This window comes from Sus scrofa, chromosome 18, assembly GCF_000003025.6.
Source record: "Sus scrofa isolate TJ Tabasco breed Duroc chromosome 18, Sscrofa11.1, whole genome shotgun sequence".
In the NCBI taxonomy this organism is placed as follows: Eukaryota; Metazoa; Chordata; class Mammalia; order Artiodactyla; family Suidae; genus Sus; species Sus scrofa.
In genome coordinates, this window is record NC_010460.4 from 37523933 (window position 1) to 37549584 (window position 25652).

General features: G+C 41.2%; 1 protein-coding gene across 3 annotated transcripts in view; it reads left to right on the forward strand.

The window, feature by feature from the left end:
- AOAH (acyloxyacyl hydrolase) overlaps positions 1-25652 on the forward strand; it is a 183060-nt gene that overhangs the window by 107058 nt on the left and 50350 nt on the right. For all 3 annotated transcript variants that reach the window (XM_013985718.2, XM_021079244.1, XM_021079245.1), the window contains 2 exons: positions 1957-2048; positions 20662-20744. In XM_013985718.2, the coding sequence (XP_013841172.1) occupies positions 1957-2048; positions 20662-20744 (175 nt within the window). The remainder of the gene's footprint in view (positions 1-1956; positions 2049-20661; positions 20745-25652) is intronic.

The following is a 25652-nucleotide window of genomic DNA, read 5'->3' on the forward strand; positions in this document are numbered from 1 at the left end:
AAAGCTTTCACGTTCATCCAAAGGGGGCCCGGGTTTTCAAGGCTGAGAGACACAGGGCACATGGAGGAGAGGGCCCTGTTTCCTGAGACAAACTGCTTCCTGCAGCCACGTACTGAGGTTTCCTGTCAGCCAAGGCAAAAAGGGATCATTGGCTTTCAGAGATTTTATCCAAACTGGGATTCTTAGGTAAAACACAGGTCACCCAGTTAAATTTGAATCTAGATACACAACACATAATTTTTAAGTATAAGTATGTCCCAAATATTGCCCAGGACATACATATACTAAAATGTATCCCCTGTTTACCTTAAATTCAATGTTTTGCATATTTATTGTTTAAATTGTGGGAAAATACACATAACATGAAATTTGCTATCTTAACCAATGTTTTGTTTTTTAATTTTGTTTGGTTCTTGATTTTATTTTATTGTTGTTTAAAATTTTTTTATTAAAGTAAAGCTGATGTACACTGTTTTTAAACATATGGTTTAGGAGTGTTAAGTGTATTCACATTGTTGTAAAACCAGTCTCCAGACATTTTCCTCCTACAAAACTGAAACTCTGTACCCATTAAAAAGCAGCTCCCCATCTCCTCTCCTCCCCCAGTCCCTAGCAACCACCATTCTACTTTCTGTCTCTGCTTGACTACTCTTGATAATTCGTATCAATAGAATCATGCAGTATTTGTCTTTGTGTGACTGGCTGCTTTCATTTAGCATCATTTCCTCAAGGTTCATCCATGTAGTAGCATGCAAGCATCAAAATTTCCTTTTTTTTTTTTGGACTTCCTGTTGTGGCTCAGTGGTTAACGAATCCGACCAGGAACCAGAAGGCAGCGGGTTCGATCCCTGGCCTTGCCCAGTGGGTTAAGGATCTGGCATTGCCGTGAGCTGTGTTGTAGGTTGCAGAGGTGGCTCAGATCCCAAGTTGCTGTGGCTCTGGCGTAGGCTGGTGGCTACAGCTCTGATTAGACCCCTAGCCTGGGAACCTCCATATGCCGTGGGAGCGGCCCTAAAAAAGGCAAAAAGACAAAAAAAAAAAAAAAATTCCTTCTTTTTTAAGACCGAATAGTATTCTATTGAAAGTATATACCGCATTTGTTTATAGAAGCTCAAACTTAACTGAGCATCTGTATTTTTATTTGCTAAATCTTGCAACCCTATTCTGAATACATCAATCTAGGTAAGCTTTTCCTAGGATCTAAATCAGAAGGGGGGTTTACCCTAGAAAACCCTAGAGATCGCTTATAGAAAGAATAATCAGGAGACATAGCTGGCAACATTTTCTTTTGTGATTTTGCACAAGCTCTAGAATGCGGTTCAAAGGAATTCTAATTCTGTCAATACTCCAGGTCAGGAGTTCTTGAATGGGAATCTGTGCAAGAGTTGTAGGAGTTGTGTGAACCCGTTGAAATCCTAGGCCATGCTGATTATATGTGCATCTTTGGGAAGAAAGGAACTGTAATTGGATTTTCAAAGGTGTCCAAGAATCCCACCCACCTAAGGAGGTCAGGAGGCAGAGGCACCACCCTAGTGATTAAAGGCCTAACTTTGAACTCAGGGGAGGCATTTCCACTGGAGGCTTGGGTATTATTACTTTTCAGACAATGCATTTTTGATTATCTATCCTTTAAAAAATGGAGAAAATCTTAGAAATTAAAGAGTAGAAAGTTTATTCGTCTACTGAAGCATCTGTCTCAAATGAGGGATGGGTATGAGCTGCCAGTGTTCTGCATCTTTCCCGGGAGCTGAATGGAAGCCAGTTCGTGAATAGATGCTGACCTTTGTGAATTTTCTTATGATGGTCGATTATGCTTAAATACAAAGGCCTTTAAAGAAAGAGATTAAGAAAGTGAGAGAGAGACAAGCAGAGAACAATGCCTGGGCAATAGATAACCTTACTCGTGGTAGGAAATAAGTGACTAGTTTGATGATTACTACTTTATTTTTCCTTTAGAAATCCTTCTTCAATTTACCAGCAGCTCTTACTGATGAGCTCAACTGGCCCCAACTCTCTGGTGCTACTGGATTTCTGAACTCTACTAGCGGGTATGTATGTTTGCACATCCTCAAACATTTCAATACGGCTATGCAAGGAAACAACAGGAGGTGAGGCTTGTTCCCAAGATTTTGAAATAAGAATTTTTAGAAACTGCTTCTGGAACACGGGTGACATACAACAAACCCACCACTGACCCTTGACCCCGACCCCTGACCTAGAGTCCACCGTGCTGTGGGGCGTCATACAAATTAAATGTTACCCATGTTGGCGAAGAGGAGGTATTCCTGCTCTGGGGCTCTAGAGTTGACTTCTGCTAAAAAAATATTCAAACACATCACTGAATTTTTCTGATTCAAGAGACAAAGAACTTTACTTGCTTACTTTTACTCTAATATATTCACATTTTAAAAAGGTAGTAGGAAAGTTGCAAGGTCCTAGAATCATCCTGACTTCGGTGCTCTGGGATTAAAAGTAGAGACAATGCATAGCTCGTGAGTCTGAGTAACACACAAACCCAGTGTGCTGTGTGTGACTGGGGGTTGACTCTGGGAACAGACATTTCTATTTTGAGCACCCCATTTTTTTATTTAAGGGAGAACATCGCCAATCATGGATGATTTATTATCTTTATTCACTCATTTTAAAAATACTTATTAAATACTTACTATCTAATTAGGCACAGATGCTGTGGATATTTCAAAGAGAAATAAGGCTCATCCCATCTCTGAAGTCAGCCACAGTCAAGGATAAGACAAATGCACAGGCAATGATAATAGAAGACAAATGTGTCAAAAAAAGACAGTTGTCAACACAGAGCTACAGGGTTTGATGGAAGAAGAATTCATGGAAATTGTCAACAGCCACTTCCCTGAAAGGATTTAGAGAGAGGGGCAATGAAAGAGAGAGAAGAAGCTGAGAAAATAACCCACCTTCAGAAAACTGTGTTCATATTTATGTAGAAAATATAATTTCCCTTATATTTGTGAACATAAGAGAAAGGAGAGTTGATGTGTTTTCAAATTTAGGTGTAGATTTTTAAGTTTAATAATGTAAAAAAAAATAGGTTAGTCCTTGTCATTAGTGTAATAATATTTAGGAATGGCTAATAGAGATAGTACTTCCTGAGACAATGCCTGCATATGCCAAGCACTGTACTGAGTAGTATTTGGAGATTTTCTCATTTCATCCCCTTGAGAGGTGGGTGGTATTATGTTCTTCATTTCACAGTTGAGGAATCTAAGGGCTAAGGAGACGGACTAAGAAACTTGACAGAGGACCCACATGAGTAAGAAGAGGTAGGATATGCCATCCTGGAGCCTTGTGTCACATGGTACCAGAGAATACTTTGGTGCTCAAGGGCACGCCTAGCCCACACGTCCCAGCTTTGATGTGCTGTTTTGATTCCACCTGTGGGAATGTGGCTCCCTTTAGCCATTGTCCTTTTGTTTGAGAGCATAGCTCTAGAATGAGAAAATCACTGAGAACCAAAGAAGCCCTCGACACATAGACAGATGCATGCTAGTCTGTGCTGACTCAGCGCCTTCTTGTGTTAGGCTCTGAATTCTATTTACAAAACACAGTCTGTTCATACACCTTGCTCAGTGTTGACGCTAAGCATTGTCCTCACCTGCTGCATTTCTAAGAGGTCTGATCTTCACTGCCCTGCGGTGGTGGGTGGCGGGGGGTGGATTCTCTGTGCATTTGTGGAGTCCCAAGTTATCTGTGAGTGCTCCTTTGCCACCTGTTTCTGTGCACCGTGCCTGTGTCCTCTGCCACTCAGCTGGAATTGGGAAGAATATATTCAGCTCCTTTTGAGAGAAAAGGAGATTCTCTGTCTGGAGTCTGAGTTGCAGTAGATCCCCCATTAAACAGAAACATAGCAGCATGACGTTCCCTGTGTGTCACCATTCAGTATGTCCCTCGTAGCGGTAGCTCCTGCTAAACTCTCTCTTATACTCTCATGCATATCATACCTGCAGGTAAGCTATGCCAGGCCAATCTCTCTAAAAGAACAAAGAGTTATCAAGTGTGGAAAAATTACTAAAGAGAGACTAGCATTGAATGGGGGTCCTCTTGGTAGAATCAGGTAAATGAATAGAACATTGACCTAGAATAGAAATGCTGTTTGTGAGAGAGATGGCAGCTGCCATAGGCATGGTAAGCAAGTGAACCTTTGGGTCTAAATGCTTATCAACATGGGATAGAATTTATAGATTTCTCTATTCAACTGGATCTCTGGAAAGTGCTTCCTGTTATCTGTGATCAGCCTCATGCTTTGGGTATTAACAATATTCTTTGGAAAAGGTACCTGTGAAAGCAAAAAGAGGCAGTTTGGGGAGAGAAGATGGTTCCTTTCCTTTCCTTCTTCTGCTCTCCCCTCCGCCCCCTCAAAATGTACTGTCTCCTTTATGAGATGAATATGACTCTAATTGACATTACATGATGCATGTGTTAAAAGACAAACATAACCCCTGAGTTTTACAAATCTTTCACATCCTTCAGTTGATTCAACATTAATAAAATCTGTTCTCTTGATTCTCAGGCTTCAGAAAAATTCAAAAAGTAATATCCCTTAAAACCATGTGTTTTCTGAGAGCAATTGAATAGGTCAAAGGCAAAAACAAAAAACAAAAAAACCCTCTATGAGGTTGACAGCTTGGGCCCTGGGTGCCTGGCAATAGGGAGAATTCTACGTGAGAAGAAAAGAGCATTCTTAAATATTAAAAATAGTTATTTTAAAGCAATATAGAAACAGATTAGAGCAATTAAGAGATACAAACTTCCAGCTGCAAAATAAATGAGTCACAAGGATGAAATGCACAGTCTGAGGAATTTAGTCAATAATTATATCTTTGTTTGGTGACAGATAACAACTAGACTTATCGTGGTGATCATTTTGAAATGCATAGAAATGGTGAATCACTGTGTTGTGTAGCAGGAACTAATAGAGTGTTGTAGGTAAATTATTCTTCCAAAACAAGCAAACAAATGGACTCAGAAAAAGATCAGATTTGTGGTTATGCAAGGGGAGGGGAGGGGGAATTGAATGAAGACAGTCAAAAGATACAAAGGTGCAAACTTAGAGATAAATAAGTACTAGGAATGTAATGCATGAAATGATAAGTATAATTTAACACTGCTGTACATCATATATGGAAGTTGTTCAGAGAATAAACCCTGCAAGTTTTCATCACAAGGAAAAAAATGTTTCTGTTGTATCTATATGAGATGATAGACAACATTCACTAAACTTATGTGATAATCATTTCGTGAGATATGTAAGTCGAATCATTATGATGTACACTTTAAACTTACACAGTGATGTATGTCAATTGCATCTCAGTAAAACTGGGATAAAAAAAAAAAAAAGCAGCATCTAAAATTCCAGAGCATCGTGAGCCCATGTGGTAGAGTGGGAGGAAGCTTGTGTTTACAGGTGAAAGGGTTCTGGTTCCGTGTGGCCCCAGGTGGAACATTTAACATCCCTGGATGTGATGTTCCCACTGTGGCTCAGAAGGTTATGAACCCGACTAGTATCCATGAGGATGCAGGTTCCATCCCTGGCCTCACTCAGTGGCAAGAATCCGGCGTTGCTGTGAGCTGCAGTGTAGGTCACAGACGAGGCTCAGATCCTGCATTGCTGTGGCTGTGGCATAGGGTGGCAGCTGCAGCTCTGATTCGACCCCTAGCCTGGGAAGTTCCATATGCCACACGCCCTGCCCTAAAAAGCAAAAAAAAGAGAAAGAAAGAAAGAAACAAACAAACAAAAAACCAACCAACCAACCAACCAACCAACCAACCAAAAAACCCATCCCTGGTCGTCATTTATATGATGAAGTGGAGTTGTACCTGGAGATCTGCAACGTTCTCTCCAAGGTTCGGGTTTCATTGTTACAGGGCAACATGATGTTCAAGTCCACATCCCACTTTATGCTGCTGCTTGATTTATAAACATTAGGGAAAACTGGTGGGGAGACATACTCCTGCTTTTCCCCCAAATATGCTTTTCTCCACCCCTTAACTTGCTGTGCCTTGAGAAAAGATATGGTTAATTTTATAGGTAAGAGCCTGAAACACTCTAGAAACCATGTTTCTCTAGGACAGGTGTGCTGTACAGTAGGTTGAGGTCATGCATAGTAAGCCCTACCTTGAATAGTAAGACCAGCTATTCATGAAAGCACTCCTCTGTTATTGCCCTTTATGTATATACTACCTCCCCAAGCAACCCAGAGAGAGAGTCAAATGACTCCAAATCCTTAACAAAAATAACCATCCAAACCCCACACATCTAACCAAGCATTTATGGTTGTTCAAATCCGCTTCTGAAAGTGGGGCCAGGAGCCAGTCCAGTCAGTGGAGTTCTGCATTTTGGTGCTAAACGGCAGAGGAGTTCATCAAAGCTGGGAGGCAGAGTGGGCTGGGAGGAAGAGCAGGGCAACAATTACAACTTAAAAAAAAAAGAAGAAGAAGCTGCAGTTAGCCATAAAAAGTCATGAAAGCTCAAAAGGACCAGAAACAATGACCGAAGTTGCTATGTCAAGCTGGAGCGATGAGAGTGAGATCAGTGGGTCAACATAATTGGGTGTAAACTAGATAGAATTTTCTAGAGTAATTTTTGCTTCTTCTGTTTCTGACTTAAATTTGCTAATTGGGGCCAGAAATAGAGCAAACACTTAGAACTAGACAAAGCCATTGTTACAAGTGGCACAGTAATGCTATTCAAGGACATTTAAACACACGTCTTTGATGAGAGGTGTCCTAGAATCTGAGTGTTAAAGGTTATCTATTCTCTCCAACCCAATAGACATTATATGAGAGAACAATTTTGAAAAGCAGTGTATAACTCCAAACCAAGTCACTTGGGGCATTAAAAACAGAAAATTGGAGAGAAGGGATTTGCAGCTAAGATTTGCTAACCTAATTTCCTCTTAAAAAAAAAAAGACATGTAAGTATGAAACACTAATGGGCTTAATAACCTTATTAAATCCATTATTCAAAAATTATATGTGATATAATTGCAGGTGATTAGCCATCTTATAATTATACTTTTCAAAACAAATAACTAGCAGAGAGTTGGTCATTTGAGGTTGAATGAGGTTGATAGGAGTGGGATGTAGTCTCTATCAGTGATTCTCCAAGTGTGGCCCATGGACCCCTGGGGTTGAGTCTCTAAGACCGTGTCAGGGTGTCAACAAGATAAAAACTATTTTCACAACAATGCTAAAACAGTAGTCGCCTTCTGCACTGTAGCCATTTGAACTGGTGAAAAGTGATAGCGGGTAAATCTGTGGACATCTGAGCATGAATCAAAGCAGTGGTACCAAACCATGCCAGTAGTTACTGTGATCCTCACCTCCACACACTCCTGGGTTAAAACAGAAGGGCATCTTCCCTTAAATATGTTGCCCAGAAAGTAGAAAAACATGATTCCTTTTATCAAAGTAGGTACATGATTTTTAATAATTTTACCTGATGAAATGGGAATTATGCATAGAGCCCTTCTGCTGCATAACAAAATATGATGGTTGTCCTAAGGAAAAGCACTTGTGTGAGTGACTGGAGAGCTGAATCAGTCAGTTTTTCATCAGACACCTTTTTCATTGAAAAAGACAAACAAATTATAATTATTTCAACTTGAATATATGGCAGGTTATTATATCTAAAATGAATGAAATGAGCTTGTCACTTCAAGTTAAACAACTGACAGTATCAGTTGCTAATCATAAAATTTGAACTTCCAAAGAAAATTTAGACCTTTTGAAAAGTCCTATCTGCCCTTATGAACTTGACAGCTTCCTAATACTCCAAGACCTTCCTAATGAGATACGTGGTGCTCTCAGTGAGTATGAGTTTTCAATATTGTATCATAAAAGGTATCAAATTTGAAATATCTACATAACCCAATGAACCAGCTTTTTCTAAATGACCAGGGTGTCCTCTATGAAATCATGCACGGGTGAAAGATCCATTCAAAATACAAGCTAGATCAATGCATTTGAATGTAACCCGGTGCAGAAAGTCCAGTGATGTAATTCCAGATTCCATATTGCAACTAATCAGTCTTTAGGAAACAACTGCTTATTGAGTTTTGGGGTAGAATCAAAGAAGACTCTCCATTACTCTCAAAAAAGAATATTAAAATGTTACTCCTTTTTCTGCCTACATGTATGTTGAAGGCAAGATTTTCTTCATATAATTCCATCAGAACAGCATATCACACCAGACAATGCAGAAGCAGACTGAGAACCCAGCTGTCTTCTATTGAGCCAGACTTTAAAGAGATTTGCAAAATGGCAAAGTGATGCTTCTCTTCTTCCTGATTGAGGAAGGGGTTGGAAAATTTTTTTTTCACAAAACAAATTATTTCACTTATGTTACCATGCAATGGCCTTATTATTATTGAGCTAATTAATACTTAAATAACCTTTCAAATTTCTAAGTTTTAGTTTCCAGTATATAGATAGCAACATCTGCAACTCATAAACAAAAGCTCTCTGGCTTCCTCAATAATTTTAAGATCATAAAGTGGTCCTCGGAGAAAAAAATTGAGAATATCCGTCCCAGGAAGTGAGTGCAAAAAAAGAAATGTGGCTGAGGACAGCGGCTGGCAGGCACCAACATGAAGAGAGGTGTGGGAAGAGAAAGAACCGTCCTCAAAGGAGAAAGAAACCTAGAAGCATTCAGTGTCCTGGAGGCCAAGTGGAGCAAGTGCTTCCAAAGGGGACATGCCCATCAGCCAGATGATGCTAGAGGCAGAAGGAAGATGAGAATGGAGAAGGACCACTGACTGGGTATCCAGACTATGATCACCAGGACACTTTGACCCAAAACATCTCAGTGGGTGAAGATGGAAGCCGATTGGCAAGAGTAGGTTCAGGAGATGATGAAAGAGATGCGTGTGCATAAACAACTCTGATAACAAGTTTACTATAAAGGGAGCAGAGAAATGGGGTGATAATAGCATGTGAGAAATAAAAGATGGGGGAGACAATTTTAAAGGCGAAATCCTACAGCCAGTCCTCTTGGCTCTTCGCATGTCCGCTGCTTGTAGAGGTGGGAGGAGTCAAGAGAGGGAGAAAGGGGGACAAAAGAAGGAACAGTCTTAGACAAGGCAGGAGAGGGTGGGATGCAGGAACGTGGAGGCAAGGCCGGGACAGGAAGGACCACCTGGACACATTGACTCCTGGCCCACGACTCTTCCTGCCCTGTACTGACAAATCTCTCCACTGCAAGGATGTCCCCTCTGACCCTACTTTTTTTTTTCTTTTTAGGGCCACACCCATGGCATATGGAAGTTCCCAGGCTAGAGGTCAAATTGGAGCTCCAGCGAAAGCCATACTGGATCCTTAATCCACTGAGAGAGGCCAGGGATCAAACCCTGCATCTTCATGGATGCTAGTGAGGTTCTCAATGCACTGAGCCACAATGGGAACTCCTGAGCCTACTTGTTTTTTTAATTTCATTTTAAAATTTATTTATTCAAATCATGAATACACTTTTATTTTACAAAAATTACTGAGGTGTATAAAGTAAAAACCCAAAGCTCTCCCTGAATTTCATTCCCTTTCCTGGAAGAAAACCCTGTTAGCAATTTAGTGTGGTTGCATGCAAACGCTTTCTATGTGATTACGTATGTGTATTTGTACATAAAGAAAGAAATGCTTTCTTGGAGTTTTCCCATAAATGACAGCATACTCTGCATAACATACTGTAAGTTGGAGTTCCCATCATGGCCCAGTGGAAACAAATCCGACTAGGAACCATGAGGTTGCGGGTTCGATCCCTGGCTTCGCTCAGTGGGTTAAGGATCTGGTGTTGCCATGAGCTGTGGTACAGGTCACAGACGTGGCTTGGATCTGGTGTTGCTAGGGCTCTGGCGTAGGCCAGCAGCAAAAGTTCCAGTTAGACCCCTAGCCTGGGAACCTCCATATGCTGCGGGTGCAGCTCTAAAAAAAGACGAAAGAAAAAAATGCTATAAATTAATCTCTTTTTTTTGCTTTTTAGGGACACACCTGTGGCCTATGGAAGTTTCCAGGCTAGGGAATTTAAACAGAGCTACATCTGCCAGCCACAGCCATAGCCACAACAATGCCAGATCATTAACCAACTGAGCAAGGCCAGGGTTGGAACCCACATCCCCATGGAGCTTAGTCGCATTCATTACCAGTGAGCCATGGCAGGAACTCCAACACTGCTTCTTGAAGCATTCTCCATTTTTGCAAAGTTCTGCTAGATATTTCATAGTATAGCTGTTTTATCCTATCGATGGACAGTCAACTTAATTCTAGTAATGCTATAATGAACGTTCTGTGGTTCTCTTTATGAATACATGTGAGAATGCCTTTAGAAAATATTGCTGGATCAGAATATATACATTTTGAATATTTTATAATCCCTCTGAAAGGGCTATACCAATTTACATTCCAACAAACATTGTATAAGAATACTTGTTTCCCCACACTTTGGTCAATACCTAATATTGCCTATTTTCTTAATTTTTTCCAATCTAACAAAGAATATTTTATTGTTGTTCTGATGTGTAACCTTTTGATTATTAGTGAGTCTGAGCATTTTTCATAGGCATCTTCTTTGTCTTGTCTAGTTACCCCTGTTGAGGCTTCAGCAACCACCAGTCAGGGATCAGTGCCTCTTGACAGCTTCTTTGTACTAACCCCCATCTGACTGTATGATTCTTTCCTCTGCTCCTACTTTGCCCCTTCAATATCAATGTCATCTCACTTGTCTTAACTGTTCACTTGCTGTCTCCCCACTCCACCCGCTCCCCACCAGACGCTGAGCATCTTGAGTGCAGGAATCAAGCTTGACTTTGCTATGGAGCCCTAGCCTCTGGTACATTACATGGCACCATAGTAGGAACGCAATAAAAAAAAAAATCACTGAATAAGTTCATAAGAATATCACTTTACAGGAGTTCCTGTGGTGGCGCAGTGGTTAACGAATCCGACTAGGAACCATGAGGTTGCGGGTTCGATCCCTGCCCTTGCTCAGTGGGTTAAGGATCCAGCGTTGCCGTGAGCTGTGGTATAGGTCGCAGACGCAGCTCGGATCCTGCGCTGCTGTGGCTCTGGCGTAGGCTGGCGGCTACAGCTCCAGTTCAACCCTTAGCCTGGGAACCTCCATATGCCGAGGGAGCGGCCCAAGAAATGGCAAAAAGACAAAAAAAAAAAAAAAAAAAGAATATCGCTTTACATTGGTAAAGTAGGGTACCAATCTACAAACCTCCTTCCCTTGCATTTTCTCAGATTGCCTAAATCAAATCAGATTCGCAGGAATTAACATTTCAGGAAAAACACTAGGGACAAGGGAGGAGGAGTATAAACAGCATGAATTGAATCACCAGCTGCATAACGGGATGCATATAAAAATAAATCAGTGTAACTTAAGCCCTTGGACTGCTAAGTGTGTTCTATAATAAATGTTCTACAAGAAATAAGCAAAATTCATCACAGCATTAAAATAAGTGCATAGTCAACAAAAGGAGAAACTAAGTTTAAAGTAAAATTTTATCAATTCAGTAGTCCAGTAGAAAGAGTACAACAGGAAAGATCTGTTACTTGGTCAATAGTAGAGAAATTCAGCATTGGTGTCAGTGTCTATCCAGAATGATATGATTTTATAGCCCTCTAGATTGATCAAAGTAAATGAACAACCTCCAGATCTTTCCTTGTAACTGACTGGACCTGAGATTTTAGGCCATCTCATGATCAAATATAGATCACACAGGTAATTCATCAGTATTCTTCAAGAACTGTCCTATGAAACACTAGTTACACAAAATGTAAAAAGGTATTACACCCACTTTAAAAAAAAAAAGATTCCTAGACCAAATAAGTTTTGGAAATACTGATTTAAATAAAGAGAAACAAGATCACTCAGCATAAAGCTTATCACAGCCTTCACTAAGCCCCAAAGCTTGGCATAAACTCCAGGGTATGGGTATAATATGAAACATTTCCTAAACTTATTTGACCATAGACCTGTGTAGATGTGTGTGAGTGTTTTATAAGAAAAATACATCTCAAGAAACTAGAGTTGCACAGAGCATCCTTTGAGAAATACCATTGAGATGACTAAAACAATCATTTATGCCACAACTGATCATTTTAGATTTATAAGCATCCACAGCCCTAAATCCCTCAGTTTTATCCCAGTTTAATGTTTACCCTTATATAGCGGTAAGCACTGTATCAGATCTGAGGCTGAGAAAAGCTAGGATGGAGAGAGTCATAACACCTCAAGCTCAGAGAAGAGCAGAGGAAGGAGTCTTAGTTGGAAGTTAACTTAGAGGTAGGAAGCCTTGTCTGAATACAGCAGCTCATGAATTATTGAACACGATGCCCATGAAGTCTATTTCCCTGTACTATTTTGCTGCTCCAGATTCAAAATCTATCATGCTGTCTTGCTAATCTTTTCATGTCTGAACTCCCAGGACCTCCTCCACAGTCATCCTCACCCTTGCATCCCACCTGCATAATTAGCCCATTGCCAGTCCCTCTGAATACACAGCGAGTCACATTCTGCGTGTTTATCTCTCTCTGAGGCTGCAATCTTGGTTGTTCTGTGACGCAGTGAATTAGGGGTTACACAGAGCTCTGGGATGTGGCTAGCATCCAAAAACTAGAAGGAATTTTAAAAGTGCTTTCATCCATCTCCTTGGTCCCATGCTGCCCCGCCCGACATCCAACATTGGAAAAAAGAAAAAAATTATCCACCCTTTTCTTGAAACTTCCTATCAGTAGAGGTCCCTTGAATAAAGCCTGTCTAGTCTCTAAGTTATTCAACTTTATCTTGATCCACTCCTCTGACCTAACCCTTCACATCAGATGTTACCACTTATCTCTGACTCAGCCTTCCAAGCCCCAGTCTTTTTGTGTGTGACTTATCCCTAACATTCATCTTCAGAAGGATTCAGCCTGTATACCCAAACAAGCTGTACTGCTGAAGAGGGTCAGAAATAGACTCAGAAACTTCATCAGGACCTGATACATCACTGTTTCTTGAATAATATCATACATACTTGGTTTCATCCACAAACCTCTGATGCGCTAAGCCTTTGGGGACATTATTTTGTTGCCTCTCCCCAGGTGGGTTCTGCTTTGAATCAACAAAGGAGGTGATCTTTTTTGTTGTTTTAAAATCACCCCTTTAGGCGGTCCCTTAGTGGCTCAGGGATAATGAGCCTGACTAGTATCCATGAGGATGCGGGTTCAATCCCTGGCCCTGCTCCATGGGTTCAGGATCCGGTGTTGCCGGTCTGCAACCTACACCACAGCTCAGATCCTGTGTTGCTGTGGCTGTGGTAAAGCCCCGGCAGCTGTAGCTCCGATTCAGTCCCTAGCCTGGGAACTTTCATATGCCACAGATGCAGCCCTGAAAAAAAAAGACCAAAAATAAATAAATTAATAAAATAAAATAAAACAACCCCTTTAATTTGTTTGAAGTACTCTTGGGGCTTATTCTTGATTTTACTCTCTTTTTTTTTTTCCCCTTTCAGCCTTGGTGAAATGGGGTAAGGAAAAGATCCTTAGAAGGCGCTCGAGAAAGTGGTTTTTATGTGTTACCTGAGCGCATGTTGGGTGAAACAGCTAGTAGACATTCCGAGAAATGTTTTTGAATTTTGATGTTAGAAATCAAAATCTGACCAGTGTGTCCGCAGTGAAATGGCTGAGCTTCCCAGGCCTTACAAGAGCTGGAGCTTATAAAACTGGGACGTTAATATGGCAAGTTTCACACCAGCTTCCAGTGTTGAGGACATGCCTGCCTTACACAGTGGGGAAGGTGTGCGAAGCACTCCTCTCTGTACCCCTCGCATTATAGGGCTGAAGCTCTCGCCTTTCTGCTCACGCACTGGACTGGCTTTTGATGCACAACAGAGGAAAAGGAGGAGAAACCAAAGATCATACGGGAAACTTGAGTCCAAGTAGGGAGAGGAGCAAAGGCTTTGAAACCAGAGTGGTGATCACAGTTAACCTATGCCCATTATCCTCAGTTTAGCCTATTAACTCAAGTTCCGCTGACCCTGTTTATAAATAACTTTCTATTAAGCAATCTTCTCAATTTATAGGCATCTCAAGGACTATATTATAGGCTTCTCGAAATACTGTATTGATCCCTCTGTCGTCTCAGGATTCCTGAGCACTTGATGAAAAATTCAATTCGTGAAATTTATAAGACAGATTATGTATTGGGAAGGGGGCAGAAATGAAAGAAAATAGTATCTTTGATTAGATGAATTAATTCCTAGTGCTTAGTACAAAACCCTAACCCCCAAATTCTAGATGCTGTTTCTGATCAGAAAGAGTAATGGAATTACCTGCCTATTGGTAAAGATCCCTATGTTCTTTCTGTAATGGAAGGTGAGAGTAACTATATCCACATTAATATCCACACTGTTTACTCTCCATGAGCAGGTCAAGAGCAAAACAATATTTCAGTACATAAATTCCATTCTTAGAATTATCAAAAATACATTTCTGGCTAAATATTGGTAACAGTTACTTTCCCAAAGGAAAATAACCCCTCTTCATTGACCGTGAAATGATTTTAGTATTGAACTCAGATCTAATGTCCATTTCCCATCTGCTTTTTCAAAATATAACGAAACAGCCAAGGCAGAGAGTGTAAATGATGCAGTGTATAAAGGATTCATTTCAGGCTCTGGGTAAGATAGCAGATTGAACAAAGCATTTACTTCTCTCCCTTGAGAAACCCCCTGAAAACGACGGTAAATGAATTTGTCCACAAGGACAAAGAGAACACGAAGAGCCAACAGCCACAAAATGTTGAAAGCCGGAAAGCAGAAGGACAAGTGCTAACTGACTTTGTCAACTCAGATTTGCATCTCAAGCTAGTAGGAGGGAAGCCTGAGAAGCAGCCTGGACCATTCTGCAGAAGCCCCCAAAACCTTGGGAATTGGCTCCATATGGTAGCTCTAGAAATGGAGGGGAAGCTGAAAACGGAAGTACTGCTTGAAAAATTGCTGAAGAAGTAGTTAGAGCCTCAGATCTCTTTCCTTCCCTTATTCTGCTATAAGACTCGGGTTTATCCTCTGGAGCTGCTAAAATCAAGAGCTTCTGGACTGGCAGACACGACATAGTGAGGGAGGAGCACCCTATGAAAACACAAGCATGCTGAATCTGAGGGCCACCCACCTTCAGCTCCTAAGGGCTAACAACCCAGTAGGAGACTAGAAGCCCCGTCTCTGGGGAATCTGCACATCCCGAAAGGAAAGCCTGAAAGACTCGGAGAGAGGAGTTCCCTGAGGAAGGCCCAGCCAGCCCCCCCACCCCCCCCACCCCGTGATGACCATGACAGCAGTTCACCCCCAGCAGCCCCACTTCCCAATCAGCTTTTGGGTTTTCAATCAGTTTCCACTTTAAAACATAAGCCAGCAGCTCGAGATCATCAAACATCTGAGAGGAACCTTGAATGTGAAAACAACACAAAAACGAGAAAAAGAACTTCAAGAAAACAGACTTGCTCTCAGAGGACTAAAAACAATGTTTAACTCTAATTAACATCCCACTTATGGGAGTTCCCTTGTGATGCAGTGGGTTAAAGATCCAGCTTTGTCACTGCAGCAGCTTGGGTCACTGCTGTGATGAGAGTTTAATCCCTGGCCCAGAAACTTCCACATGCCATAGGTACAGACCAAAAAAAAAAAAAAAAAAAAATTGCTTATAAAAAATAACTAAAATGAATATCTTCAAAAAGATGAGATGTTACATTCATATAATTAAAAAATTAATATTAAAATTAAATATTCAGAGACCGAAAAAAGATCATTTGGAAATTATTCTCATAACATAAGATGATTTTCATAGAAGTGCTGAAAAGTCAAGTTGGGGATATCATCCAGAAAATAGAGCAAAAGCCAAAGAGATGGAAAATAGGACAGAAAAACTTGGAAAATTAGAAGGCCAGTCTAGGTGACTCAATATCCATATAACTGGACTTCTAAGAAAAGTAGAAAAATGAGTCAGTGGAATATCTCTCAGAACTGAATGACCTGTGTTTCCAGGTTGAAAGGGTCCACCAAATAAATGTCTACACTGAATGAAAATAGAACCATGCCAAGCCTGTCATTGTGATACTTCAGAACATGTGGAACTGATGCTACTCAGTTTCTCCAAGGATTGGGGCACAGAACAGCCTCAGACAGTGACACTCGGAGGCTGGGAGCCAGTGGGTCCATTCCTTCAAACTCCTGAGGGAAAATGGTATTAACCTGAAATTCTACAAGCCTCTGTTCTGGCTTTTATTGTGTAACAAGGTGCTCCAAACTTTGGTGGCTTACAGCAAGCCATTATTATATCTCATAGTTTGGGAGGTCAGGAATTCAGGCAGAGCTTGGCTGGCCAGTTCTTCTTCTCCATGTGACAATGTCCAGGGACACTTCATGGTAATCACTTACCTCAGGGCCGTAGGCCCCAAGATGGCTTCACTCATGTGAGGGGGTACCTGGGAAGAAGTGACCAGAAGGTTGGGTTTAGCTGGATCACTCCTCTGTTCTAGGTAGGGCTTTGGTTTTAATACACTTTCATTTTTGAGCAGTTTCAAGTTTATGGGGGAAAAATGAGCAAAAATGCAGATACTCCTATATACGCCCTCATCTCTTCAGTTCCCCCTATTATTACTCTTGCATTAGCGTGATACATTTATTACAAATGAAAGGCCAACATTGACAGATTGTTCTTAACTGAAGTCCATAGTTTACAATAGGGTTTACTCTTTGTGTTATACTGTCTGTGGGTTTTGACAAATGCCTAAGGACACGTCTCCACCATTACAGTATGTACAGATTAGTTTCACTGCCCTAAAAAGCCCCTGTGCTCCACCTATTAATCACCCCACCCCTCCTCATAATCTCTGGAAACCACTGTTTTGGGGTTTTTTGGTTTTTTAACTGTCTCCATGTTTTGCCTTTTCCAGAATGCAGTTTCAGGTTGGATACCTTTCCTTAGTAATATGCTTTTAAGCTTCCTCTGTGTCTTTTCATGACTTGATAGTTTACTTCCTTTTATTGCTGAGTAATAGTCCATTGTATGGCTGTACCAGACTTTGTTTATATATTGACCGATTGAAGGAGGTTGCTTCCACTGTAGGGCCTTTTTACATGACATCTCCAGATAGTTAGACCTTAGATGGTGGCACAGAGCTGCAAGAGACCAAAGTTACCAGGGATCTTAAAAATCAGGCCAAAATTGACATAGCGTCACTTCTACCATATCTTATTGGTCAAAGAAGCAACAAGACAGCCAAGATTTAAGGGTAGGAGTGTCAAAGATAATGAGGCCGTCATTAAAACTACTGCATCAGTCAATAAGAAGCAAATGCTGATGGTCCTGGAGGCCCATTTCCTTCTTCCTATTAGTGCTTAGCAAGAAGGTAAGGGACCCCCTCCTTTTTACAAAACTGTTGCCTATTCCATAACTCTATTATTATTATTACATGGTGACTTATAAGCTCCAGAACCTGCTTTCCCTGAAAATACATAGGGTGTCCCAAATGTTCTAGTCTCACTATGTCCAGTCTAAGACACCTTGGAGTTCACCTAATGAGAGTCCAGGAACCAAGTGAACTCTGCTGCTTCTCTACTTTAAAGTTTTTCCCCCAAAAGTCCTATTTACTTTATTTATGTTTATAATTATGGTGCAAGATGTGTTTGGGGGTTCACCCTACACTTCACCAGCAGTACCTCACCACCCTACACCACACCAAGTCAAAAAATAAAAACATTTTCAGATATACAAATGCTAAAAAAAAGTTACTTCCTACACATCCTTCAAATGTTACTTCAAAGTCCTGTCCATCAAAAATGAGAAAACTGTGGTCTTCCAGGAAATAGGAAATCCAACAAGTCAGGAAGAGGTACGAGAAGGCCGAGAATCTGGAGAAGGGAGTTCCCAGGATATCCTCTGTGCACCAGGGTGAGAAAGTAACAGGTCCAGATTGTGCAGGTCAAGGGGTTCCGGAAAGGTTTCCCATAGAAGGTGAAACTCAAAAACTATCCGGCATGTTGAAGCATATTAAAAAGAGATCAAACAACTGTAAAAAAAGATTGAAGGGTGAATTGATGATAAATACTTAAGAAAATTAAGCGGAGAAACAAAAGGCAGATACTAGCGCCAGGGAAAGGAGAGGTGTGAAGAGAAGAAAAGGCAGTCGGAGATCCGTTGTGAAGAGCTAAATCCCGCTCTCCCCACCTCTTCTGATGGTGGGAAGTGAATAGATAGCGCCCAAACTCAAAACTCAAGAAGTAGCCTTGAAAGTATGTTATTTAGAGATAAGGAAGGAAATAGGAAAAGACTCGGTCAAATAAGGTTGAAATTAATTGCCTCTGGGAATGGAGAAATGGGAAGGAATGCGGAGTGTGGGGTTGCTGTTTATCACGACCAGCCTTATAGACAAGCACTGTTTGGTTGTGAGAGGCTCACCACCTCAAGGCTTTGTTCACATTCACTTTTTCAATGAGACTTTCTCTTGCTCTGCCCACTCTAATTCTAGTTCCCAGCCTCCCTTTTCTTTAATAGCATTTACTGTCTTGTAGATTCCTCTCTAATTTGCTTATCCGTGATGTTCAGTGGGGGTTTTTTCCTGCCAGAATGTCAGTGGCAGAGGGGCAGGGCTCTTCATCTTTTTCATTTACCAGTAGATGTAGACCCAGGTGCCTGGATCAGTGTCTGGAACATAGTGAAGCTCAGTAAACATCACCTAAGTAAAATCTATTTGATTTTTCAAACTATGTGCGTGGGTAGCTTTTATTTTTAAAAGTAAAATAAATCATTCACCTCAAAATTCTACCACACAGCAAAAATCCTATAATTAAAATATTGCTCAGAGATCTTGGTCTTCTCTTAAGAAATGTTTTTAGTAGGGTTTTTTGGTTTGTTTTTAATTGAAGTATAATTGATTTACAATGTTGTGTTAGTTTCAGGTGCACAGCAAAATGATTCAGTTATATGTTTTTTTCAGATTCTTTTCCCTTATAGGTTATTACAAAACATTGAGTATAGGGTGTTCTCTTGGGGCAGGTTAAGCCAGTTGAGGATCCAGCGTTATCACTGCAGCAGCTGTGGTCACTGCTGTGGAGCGGGATTGATCCCTGGCCCGGGATCTTCCACATGTCTTGAGCACAGCCAAAAAAAAGTTCAAAAAAATATTTAGTATAGTTTCCTATGCTATACAGTAGGTGCTTCTTGACCATCTGTTTTATGTATAATAGTGTGTATATATTAATCCCAAACTCCTACTAATTTATTCCTCCTCCCCTCTTTCCCCTTTGGTAATCATAAGTTTGTTTTCTATCATTATTAATTTTCTCAGACTTATCGCTTCTCGGCCTTTTGGCTAAGATCAAGTGTAATTTTCTCAGACTTAAATAAACACTTTTTGCAGTACATTCCAAGTGCCCAAACCTGATACAGGCTCACCTTTCTGAAACACCAAGACAGTTGGCAAGTATTATAATACAATGAGTGAGACTTATATAACATTTAAAAATAAATGTGATTTATGGTTGTAAGATAGGGAATTTATGATAATGAAGAGAAGATAAAATACATTGGAGGAATAATCAAATATGTCTAAGTTTAATTATTATTCATTAGTTTATACCTGGTCTTGTTTCAAAAAAGGATTTTAGGAAGCTGATAAAAGTAAAGAGAACATAACATTAAATTACATTTACGTTAAATTAAATGTTGGCAAAAGAAGATAGAAAATTGAAGATGGAACAAAGAGGAGCCAAGAAAGTAACTTAAAATATGTGCACTTATAGACTGATGCTGGTTGAAAATTTATCTCTAGAATCTCTGTCCATTAGTATTAAATTCAGCTACAGGTAAGAGAAAAACTCAGCATCTGGGTGGTTTAAATAAGATAATAGATGAGATTATTTCTCTCACATGTGCAGTCTAGGTCTGGTACAGGAAGGAACTCAACTCCACTGTCCTCGGGGATCTAAGAGCCTTCCAGCTCCCAAGTAGAAGTTGTCCCCATAGTCCAAGATGGCAGCATTTGTGTTGCAGGCAACACAGCGGAGAAGGAGCAAGGACCACCTGCCAGTAGTTCCCTAAGAAACATTCCCAGAAATTGTTGCTGGAGAATTCCACTTCCATCTCATTGTCTAAAACTTAGTGAAATGCCCACTCCTAGCTGTGCGGGACAGACATCATTTGGGGCAGACATGTGTCCTGCTAAAACTTCTATTAAAACTGATGAAGGGGGAGAAATGGATAGAAAGGCAAACAGGAGTGTCAGCCACAGCTTCACAGCAACAGAAAGAAGAAAGGGAACGTGGTCAGGTTCAAAATAACAAAGTTGGTAAAGATGACCAGGTGCTTGAGACATACAGCAGCTCTTGGTTAAAGGGTTGAAGAGGGATGACTCTGGAGGTCTTCGTTAAGGAGGAAAGGTTTGACCCCACCACATCAATGCAACCTGCAACCCATTTTATAGGACTGTTTCTCATAACAACTAATAATGTTTTGACAGTTTACAGAAAACATGTCCACAGAGATTTGATTTTCTGAGCTCATTTTCACCACATTTTAAAAAATCATAATGAAGTCATGTGTCTTTAGACTCCATCATATCACTCTCCTGACATTAAATATACACATATGTATTTGTTTCAGACTTAAAGAAAACTCTATCTACCTTCGTTTACGGAAAAGGAACCGCTGCAATCACAGGGACTACCAGAACATTTCAAGAAACGGTATGTCGTGCTCCATTTAAACCTTCTCCAATGTGCCTTTGATGATTGGCTTTATTTCTTAGGCACCCCAGAAGCTGAGGACTAGATCGTAAGGAACAGAAAACAAATGGACAGTCTCCCTTTCCTCTACCATTGCCTTTTTGGAGGTGGGGGGAGAGGAGGGGTTGGGTTTAGAGCCTTTTACCTGCAGCGAAAGAGAACGAGATGAGATGCAGTCAAGGGATAGACCCCAGGGACACCTCAGTCATCCAACAGCAAAGTTCTAGAAAGGCCAAGGTGCACGGCATCGAGGCTAAGGAGGCAAGACCTAAGTGAGTATTAGCAGAACAAGGACCGAGCAAAATCAAGGTCATTGCAAAGTCTGTACCCTCCCCTGTGGTGCAGAGTCTCCCACATTTCTAATGCGGTTGGAGTTTTAAGAAAAATAGCTAAAAGTTTGTGGCTGAAATCCTGCAAAGCCATTAAGAAAAGGAACGTATTTTCAGAGTGTTGTCATGACTTCCAGGTCTCTGTCAGCCTCCCACATTTCCCAGGACATCTGGAACCTTCTGGGCTTGCTTCTTACCTGTGTGGTTCTCACCTCCCACCGGGGACGCAGATTCAGTCCATTGCCACAAGATTTTGAGGACACTCCTGGTTAATAAACCACGGCCCAGCTCTTGCCTAATGAGCTGCCAAGTAATGGTTTGTGACACACAATCCAGGGACAGCAAACACTTAACGTGTGTGTTGCCACTCCATCTCCTTAAGCCTGGGGAATATATTACTAATCCACCTTGGCACTCTTGTCTGCCACACTCAGATTCTGCCTCAGCAACTGACAACACAGCACACCTGACAATCAACATCAACAGATTAGACTTGGTACATAAAGTTAAACCTATTTGCCAGCCCTGTTCCAATTCTAACCAACAAGAGTATTAAGGAATTTTCCAAGCAGTGCAAGTTTTACCTAAATATATGACCTACAAATAACATATTTTTTATAATTATATTCTACATAGAACAAATGTTCTGTTCTAAGAACAACGTAGATTTTTTTCTTACTGATAAAATAAGAGCTGATTTTTATTGGTCTCTTACCAAATGCTAAGAACAATTTATGTATAATATTTCATCTAATCCTTTCAAGGAGCTATGAAGCAAGTATTTATCATATTTATATTACATATTATATTATTTATATTATTATATTTCTTCAATTCTAAGAAACCACTGATTGTATTAGCTGTGGAAAGTTTTAAGGAGGAAAAAGGAAAGAAAAATTGCAATGTACACATTGATTGCAGCACTGAACCCAATATCAAATGTGTTAAAATACATTTCTCAAAACTGAGGATTTGTAATGACACCCATACGCTTGCAGCTAAGAAAACAGAGGCATAGAGAGACCAAGAACCTTGTCCCAGGTCACAGCAATAGGAAGTTGCAGAAGAGGTAGAATTTGTACCCAGCTTAATCTGATTCCATTCGGACACCAACAAACATAATAAAGGCACTGGTCTATGATCCGAGATGACCTGCAGAAAGAGATCAGCTTTGTCTCTTTGTGTTTGAACAAGACTCACAGTTTATTGGAAAATTGTCATTGAAGCTACCTGAGAATCATCGTAGACACAAAGTGAACACCAGCCCCTTCCTGCTCTCTCTGTTTTCCTTTAGTGAGATATTCAAATAGCTCCATTGCTGTCAAAAGCTCTCTCTCAATGTAGCCTGTAAACAGCAAAGAAAAAAAACACCCCTGTAGAACAGAATATTTCACAGCTCTAGAAAGTGAGGGTTAAAAGTCCCTGTATTTTTATTTAGAAAGACAAAACACCAGCAAAAGAAAAATATATAAAATTGGATAGTGTAATTTAGTTTCTATTCTACTTTAAAAAGAAAACTAGCTATACATAAGAAGATTGGTAGAAAATTCACCAAAATCATCATGTTTTATGAATTGTGGGTAGTTGCTTTCTTTTTCAAAAAAATATTTCTGATTTTGGGTTTATAGAGAAATAACAACAACAACAACAGCAAAAATCTGGAAGGAAACTAAGTGTAGGGACAGTAAAAAACTGACGCAAGGTCCCCAGCCAGTGGCACCTTGTTAGGGTGCAGAATAAGGAATAGGATTTGGCCAGAAGCACAAGCTGGAAGCTGCCCTCTTTCCCTGTGCCTCCACCCCAGCATTTCTCTGTCTCCTAAGACCCAGACATGTCATCTCAGCATCACCGTGTACCCACAATGAATGCAGTCATCTTTTACAAAATCAAAAAGACCAAAGTAGGTTCTCCAAAAAGTGCTCAGCACAATTTATAGCAGATGTTTCTTCTTTTGTGGGTGCACTGTCTTGACAATATTCCCTTAGAATTCAGATGGTGGAGATAAAAAGGGAGAAAGGAGAGGGGAGGAGAGGCCAATCATGAAAACACCTGCGTGTCAAAATTTGATTGAAATCCATGGCTTCTGTCAGACTTCCATCTAATGAATAAATGCTGGGGTGGAACTGGGGCGAGGGGGTGATAGATCCTTTCTTTAAATTCACAATCCTTAGACATACAGAGAGTGTGCACTTTATCTAGTATAGCTTCTTTGAAGATGTTCCTTGACTCCTTTTTCTAGGGATATAGTTCTTTAAAAAAAATTCTTTTTTTTTTTTTTCCAGTTTCTCATAGTTACTCATTATTTAATGTCCGGGCCTTATTTATTCTCCAGCCCCTCTTCCTGTTTTCTGCTGCTTTCCTCACTATGGACTTTTCCTTTGATATGATGCGGCACGTAACCTGACTACCGGCGCCAAGTTATTTCAATTACTCCCTGAGGTTTTTATTAGATATAGAAAAAGTCAGCTTCCTACAGCCTGCATATTTATGGCTACACTTATTTTTCAGAACCAGTGAGAGAGAAAGAGGAAAAAGGGAAGAAAGTGTTGAATGGAATACAAAAGCGTTTCTTAAAAATTGTTAGTGTAAGAATTAAAGAAACAGTTCCTATTTTCCTCGATGTTTATGTACAAGATCTCAGAATTGTCTGCAGATGCATCTACCATGAACCATTGCCCGTGATTGCAAAGTATTTTAAAACGTAAAATGTCAGAGTCATTTTAATGTGGGCACTAATTCTGTAGCAGGGAGGTGAGTCACAGCAAGCTTCCTGCTGAACCGTCTTTACCATCAGCCATGGAGACGGCTGCAATTCTTACTGCTCCCAACGTGGGAAAAAAAAAAAAAAAGGATAGGGAGTGAGGGGGAGGGGCCAGTGGAGTGAGGGGGGAAGGGGTCAAAATACCACAGAGTTGGCTGGATCCTCATAGACCTGCACTTGACTTCTCAGAGATGCAAAGTGAAGCCCAGAGACCAGAGGTCTTCCCCTCCTGTTGCTTTATAAAAATCTTTCTTCCTTGTGTATAAAACAGCAGACTGGTTTTGAATTTAGGCCCTGGAATTGGTGTGTGACTTGGATGAATCGTTAAATTTCGCTGGCCCGTTTCTGCATCTATAAAATGGGGATCACGGTTCGATGGGCACAATTGCCAGAGGTGACCCTGGGATCTCCTTCTGGGTTGCCTAGACAACAAGTCAGCTCCAGTGGGCGTCTTCACCCCATCCTACCAGGGGAGAGGCTACACCCAAACTTAGTGGGACGATGGGATTTGGGGGACCAACCCTTTCCTCCTTAAATTCCTTCATGTCATGTGATGTAGTTTAAGAAATTGGTTTGTCACAAAACCCAGAGGGGGCCCCCTTTGTACAAAGATCCACCTGTGAACTTCCCTGGGTTGCGGTAAGGTTGAAAGGGGAAATACGGTGCTTCCTGAACGCCCATCATTGTTGCTAACTTCATCCACCACCTGTCCTGTTGTTTACTCAGCATTCTTAAAAATCACTCATTTTTTCACTGTAAATTGGTTTTCAAAGGAACAAGTAGATTTTTTTAAAAAAAAATTTTAAAGCTAAATGTCCGTGATAGGAAGGCCTGTGGCTCCCAGAGTTCAAGGGCAGAAAGAGGGGCAGCTACCATTGAGTTTCCAAGCCCCTGGGAACAATAGCAAGTGGGAAGGTAATGGGGACAGGTGAGGGGCTCCTGGAGAATCTGGCAGAAAGAACAGGGCCTCCTCTGGGAGGAAAAACCAGGGATTGGAATGGGTAGTGATGGAAACTGGTAGACGGTAGTTCTAAGCCTGACAGAGGGGAGCAGGGGTGAGGGATAGGGGAGAAAGACGGGGGACTGCAGGGGGAGCCCTGGGGAATGGGAGGTGGGTGCGGCCTGGGGAGCAGGCTCGGGGCTCCCCTAGAGAGCCTGGGGGAGACCAGGGCAAAGGTAGGGTTAAGGCGAGGGGACCGAGAGCTGAGGGTGGGGCAAGAGATGGAAGCTGTGGGTGGAAGGGGCTGGAGAACAAGCCTTGGCTGGCTGAGCTGGAAGTTCTAGAACCTGTTGAAAGGAGAAGAAGCAGATGAGGGCTTTCACCTTCCCTCTAGTAGAGATGATGGCCCCTCCGAGACCAGAGCTTTAAGCACAGACGCCAGTCAGTATTAGCTGGAGAGGCCCACCCAGCAAACCTGGACCCCAAAACCACCTCCTATACCCTGGCTGCATGTTCGAGTCTTTGGGACCTGCCACTGGGCCCTGGGACTCGTAATCTTCAGCCTTTGCTGTGTACTGCCACAAACGTAGGTCCACACACCCGACTTACAGCAAAGCTAGTCTGCTGACTCTGGATGGCGAGGGCAAGTGCTCTTTATTGCAAGGCACCCAACGTGGGGCCAAGCATGGAGAACGGGCCACTGATCCTCAGAAGAGCCGGACTCCCTGAGGGTTTTGAAGGAGGGGGTTGAAAGGCAAGTTTAGGCATGTGGGTTGCAGGGCACCTGATCAGCATGTGCACAGTTCTCTGATTGGTTGATGGTGATGGAACAGGGTGAT